Source organism: Aythya ferina, assembly GCF_964211825.1.
Source record: "Aythya ferina genome assembly, chromosome: 6".
Lineage (NCBI taxonomy): Eukaryota > Metazoa > Chordata > Aves > Anseriformes > Anatidae > Aythya > Aythya ferina.
This window is the reverse complement of record NC_140303.1, coordinates 31,144,500-31,150,090: the sequence shown is the minus strand read 5'-3', so window position 1 is coordinate 31,150,090 and position 5,591 is coordinate 31,144,500. Positions and strand designations below refer to the sequence as shown.

Below are 5,591 nucleotides of genomic sequence, written 5' to 3'. Positions count from 1 at the left end.
CAAGTGCTTGACTAGATAGCTTTTCATTTGTGGATGTTTTGCTCTCAATCTTTGTTTAATGATAGTTTAAGTCATTCTAAGGAAGATGTTAACCGGGAGTAAATGCATTCTGGTTAAGAAAAACAAAACCCAACAAACGATCTCGAACTCACAGGTGTCAACTGAACAATCAGTATACTGAAACTCGTTTTCCCCCTATTCATCTAAGAGCCATGCAGTTTTCAAAATTATTGTGCAGTGAGTATTGTACTTAAAAGCATTGAGAAGCACATTTAACCTGAAATAAAAATACCACTCAAAATAACTTTTTGTCATATACTTTTATTTACCTCGAACAGAAAAGTTTGCAAACCATCAACTACTGAGAATGGGGAAAAAAAACCTAGCATGTAACAGAGGCGGCTTTGGTTATAAGTGCCATTTCTACAGCAGAGTTAAGCTATTGTAAACCAAACATCTCGTAGTAAGGTAAAAATCTCCAGCAAAAAGTTTTCCTTTTTTAAGAATTTAACAGCAACACTGAAAACATTTACATATAAACAACAGAAATACTTTCTAAACTTTTAACAGCCACTTGCTACAATCCAGAAGTGTTTAGTTCACATATCTATACAAACAAACAAGCACTAAAACTTTTGTGAACTAACCACTTGTCCACAGGACCTGCCTAGACAGTTTATCATCAATACGAAAGTTTTATATAAATAAGTCAATTAAACTCCACAGAGACTAAAAGAAACAATAAAAAAATCCAACTGTAAATAAATCTGTACATTATGGTCAGTCTCATTCTTGAGCAACTTTTAAAGTGTCTCTTTACAAAATGATGGCAAGGGGCAGTGTTAGCTGGAATGGAAACTCGATGACTCCGACTCTGTAGAAACAGAAGAATGTCCCCCACGTTTGCTTTTTGAAAGAATCTTGAGGCTTGATCCTCTGCTAACTGATGTCAAGGCGTTTTGTGCTGATGTCTTGAATTTGGCACCCAGGAAGGCATAGAGAATTGGATTCAGGCAGCAATGGAAGAATGCTAGGGCTTCTGTAATGGAGATCCATTTATGCACGATCGTCTCCAAGCTGCAGCGATGTCTGATGACTCCAAGCAAGATGAATGTATCTATGCTGATGCCAATGTAATACGGCAGCCAGCAGGCAAAGAAGGCGAGGATGAGGATGACTGTTGTCTTCAAGGCTTTGCGCTTCTGGTGGCCTTTTGAATGTGACAGCTTAGATATTATAATACAGTAGCATGTCAGGATTATCAGACCAGGCAAGACAAGTCCTACCAAGATATGCTGAAATCTGAACGAAATCAGCCAGTTCTCATGAGGGTATATGCGATCACACAGATACTTTCCTTCTACTTCACTAGTACTGGCAAAAATTATATCAGGCACTGTCAGAAGCACGGCGGGTAGCCACACGCCTACATACACCACCTTCTCAGCCAACAGCTTTCGTGGGCGCTGGCTGTTGGTGGCATGGACTATTGCCAGGTAACGATCTAAACTTATAAAGGCCAGAATCAAGACACTGCTATAGAGGTTGACTGTGTAAATGACGTGAACTGCCTTACAGAGCACATTCCCAAAGTACCAGCTTATCGCCGCATCCACAGACCAGAACGGCAAGGTGATGACGAAAAGGAGGTCAGCCACAGAGAGGTGCAGCCTGTATTTATCAGTCATGCTCCTCTGCTTCTTCTGGTAGCCCATAACAACAATAACCAATCCATTCCCGATTATTCCCGTTAGGAAGATGATGGAGTAGATAGTCGGCAAGAAGATCCGGTTGAAATCAGCGTTTTCATGCTGGAAGCAGGGCTCTCCATAGTCTCCGTAGTCACCTGAGCCGATCTCATCCGTGCCATTATCAGAAAATTCGATGATTAGCCCAGAGGACAGCTGGAAAAAAGAATTAAAATTAGATATTAGCACTTTAGAAAGGTTCAGTCTATGTAACATGCTATATGATGTGTTAGGACACTAAGCAGCGTCCATCACCACAAAGTGGCAAACTTTTTGAAGCCCAAATACCTGATGTATAGATGTATGATGTATATAAAGCGTCCAGCAAATAGGAGCTAATTGAGAAGAACTTGCTTTGTCCTTCTCTGAGGAGTTAAGCCCTTGTAACCGAGGACGGGATGGAAGGGCAAGAGCTCGCTAAGGGTTCCCCGTGAGCCAGCCTCCCCTCGGGACACCTCGGCGCTACCTCCACGCCGAGCGCACACGGGAGCCGCAACGCGGTGGCACCGGGACGGGCCCTCGGAGCGCCGCGGAGGGGCCGGGGCCGGGTACCCGTGCGGCGGAGCAAGCCGAGGGGCTCCCCCTGGGCGCCGTGCCTGAGGCGAGCGGTGGAAAAAGGAAGCGAAATTCTGGCGAGGGCACGAAAAGCGCGCCCGGAAACCACCAACGGTCCGGGCACGGCGCTGAGGGGCGGCGGGGCGCTGGGGCGGCCACCTGGCCCCTCGCAGCCCCGTCGGGGGGCGGCAGGCGGCGAAGCCCGGGGGCACCCAGCGCTACGGGGGGCAGCACCCGCAGCCGGAGCCCCGAGGGAAGATGCCGGGACCCTCCCGGAGCCCCAGGGCAGCGCGGACAGCGGGGCCAACCCTCCCCTGCTTCGCGTCGCCCCCCTTGGGCTCGCAGAGCACGGAGCGGAGCGCGAACACCCCCGGCCCCTCCGTGCGCTGCTGCCCCCCGGCACTTACATCCAGGCTGTCGAGGCTGGCGTCCATGCTCCGAGCCATGCCGAGCTCTCCTCTGGCAGCCGCCCCGGCGGGACGCGGCCCTTTATCAGTTCCCTACCGCCCCCCCCCGCCCCGGGGGCAGCCCCCGCCTGGCTCCTCCCCGACGGGTGGCACCGGGGCCCGGCCTCGGGCCGCCCTTTGTCCGCCTGGGGGCGGCTGGCGGGGCGCTCAGCCCTCCGGGGGGGGTTGTCCGCATCGGGGAGAGCCCCCCCTCAGGCGTCCCGGGCAGCTGGGGTCCCCCCGCAGCCCCCCGCAGCCCGGGGTTGGGGTCGGGGTCGGGAGGCAGGGCAGGAGCTGCAGGTGCCCGGCATCTCGGGGCTCGGGGGCAGCGGGGCACCGCGGGCGGTGCGAGTGCTGAGGAGACAATGGGGTGAAGTGGAACAATAGGAAACGGGACGAGAATAAAACGAGCCGCCAACTTCAGCGAACATCAGGGATTTTCTAAAAATAGTGAAAACCCGTTTCTTTATTTTTCTTTATTTGCCCGCTAGTATCAGGAACTGCTCGTCTCCAGCCTCGAGGCGAGGAAATTACCTTTTTAAAGGTGAGGGCTGAGCATCCTCGGTTCTGACCTGTTTCTGGTACTTGGACAGTCTAAAACAAAAGAGAAAAAAAAAAAAAAAACTAAAACTGTGGATACAGGATAAAAATAGCAGTCATAAAATAGGTTTGCAAGGGAAAACTAAGCCAAATAAAAATAAAAGAGAATCATGAATTCCCTTTACAGGTATCCCTAGGGACTCAGGGCTGTTGATACTCATGCAGGTAGACTAATTTGCAGAAATGTTTTCACTAGTTTTGATGAGAGTAGTTTTGTTTTGTTTTGTTTTTCTTTTTTTCTTTTTCCCATGACTTCACAACTCACAGCATAGTAAGTAATTACACTGGGAATGATTGATTCAGCTATATGGATTTAGTCTTTACAGTTGGAATTTGGGAAGAAGCGAAGAAGAGGGGAGAAGGGCATTCTGTATGTAATAACAATGTGCTCAGATTACACTGGCAGTCTCAAGGGATGAATAAAGTGAAAGTCTGTCAAAAACTTTATTCTTAAATCCTCCTCTTGCCAGTTTACATGGCCTGAGTTAGCTACCAGTTTTAGATATAAAGATTATTTGCAGGTATTTGACAAGAGCTACTCTCCGACTATTCCCCTAATAACTTTAGAACTTCTTATGCACTCTCATGTTTATGACTAGTATAGAAAGATCGAATCACAGGATGGTGTGGGTTGGAAGGGGCCTTGAGGAGGTTGATCCAGATCAACCTCCCTGCCATGGGCAGGGACACCTCCCACCAGCCCAGGTTGCCCAAAGCCCCATCCAGCCTGGCCTGAAATGCTTCCAGCAATGGGGCAGCCACAGCTTCTCTGGGCAGCCTGTGCCAGTGCCTCACCACCTAATATCTAATCTAAATCTCCCTTTTTTAGTGTAAAGCCATTACTCCTTGTCCTATCACTATACTCACTGATAACAGAGTTCCTCTCCTGCATGCTTGTGGGCCCCCTTTAGGTACTGTCAGGCTGCTGCTTATATTTCCTTTTGTTAAAAAAATGGTATGTAAGGTATGACCCCTAATGTCATTATGTACTTTAACTGGATCATAATTCGATAGACATTCAGATTTTGTTAGAAGCTCTGGAATATCACATGTAAGTTGCTTTAAAGGCAGACTTTAATTGATTACAACTCTGGAATTAACAGTCTTCAGAAAACTCTACTTTGAGTTTATGTCTGGAAAAATGTAAGAGAAGCACCATACCAGAACTCTGTAGAAATAAAAACTCTTCTACTGAATCCTCATTTTAAGATACTAGACCTAGCCTTAGTTTGTGATATTTCTACCCTTCTGAACTCCTTTGAGAAAGAAAAAAAAAAAAAAGTATGACAAAATTATAAATATTCCCATTTTCTCTTTATTTTCTGTAGAACCTATGATGCATTCACTACTTTGTACAAATGGGAAAATACATGCCCTGAGTAATCTGCCATTCGATGACCAGGCAGAGAAATGGGCAGTAAAATGAGATGAGGGATTTTCATATAGGGATGAGTGGGATCACTTCTGTAGAATCATCTTTCACTTTTTCTTGTATGGAGGATACCCAGCTGGCGGCACCAGGAATTGCTGTGCAGTTTGCAGCAAAGGTGTGCTTTTTGAAAGGCTCTCCAGCCTACTGAACTTGCAAACATGTGAACCAGATTTTCAGACATAGTCATGTTGAATAGGTACTAAATAATGGATTGGGACATGGAAGAATATATCCTACCTTGCCAGAAGTTCCTGTGGTGGCCGATGCATTTTTATGGAGAATGTGTTCTCATCTGGGAGGGGCACAGAAGATTCAGCACCGCTCCTTCTTCGGTTACACAGTGCAGGGCATTAAAATATAACCATAGTGCAGATGGTTTGTGTTCAGTGGTAGAGGATGAAAAAAAAAAAGGTACACGAACTCTAGAGCGATTTGACAAGTCTGAGGACTGGTTGGCTGTTTATTGGGGTGCATAGCATGGATTGCATTAACGCGTGAGGTATCCATATGCACAGTACTGAAGGTGTAGTTACAGTGCAAGTAGCCAAGTGTTATCATCGCACCTTGGTTTTGCCATGCAGGTAGGCCCGTAACAGAAAAGGATATTACCTGGAAATTGATTTAATTAATTAACAGGATAGCAGGCAGTGACCCAGACAGTTATTTGTGTTCACAGATAACATAAGAAATTCGGAAGTGGTGAATAATCTAGTTCCATGGATTGGCTCTGAAGCGTAGTAGTGCTGAGTGGTGGTAAATTCGGGGATTGATACCCTATCTGACGAGACGTCGCTGAAACGTGTTGGGATG

The 5,591-nt window shown here is 46.9% G+C and overlaps 1 protein-coding gene across 1 annotated transcript; it reads right to left on the bottom strand.

The window, feature by feature from the left end:
• Positions 1-305: 305 nt before the first annotated feature.
• Positions 306-2,827, bottom strand: CXCR4 (C-X-C motif chemokine receptor 4). Its single transcript, XM_084524239.1, has 2 exons — positions 2,711-2,827; positions 306-1,904 (listed from the first exon to the last, which is right to left on the bottom strand). The coding sequence occupies exons 1-2, from the start codon at positions 2,747-2,749 to the stop codon at positions 843-845; spliced, it is 1,101 nt and encodes a 366-aa protein (XP_084380365.1). The 5' UTR covers positions 2,750-2,827; the 3' UTR covers positions 306-842.
• Positions 2,828-5,591: the final 2,764 nt, after the last annotated feature.

Bases quoted from the DNA above. Each gene is read 5' to 3' on its own strand.
- CXCR4 (XM_084524239.1), bottom strand. From the start codon at position 2,749: ATGGCTCGGAGCATGGACGCCAGCCTCGACAGCCTGGAT. The intron at 1,905-2,710 runs GTAAGTGCCGGG...TCTTTTTTCCAG, and splicing joins CCAGCCTCGACAGCCTGGAT to CTGTCCTCTGGGCTAATCAT.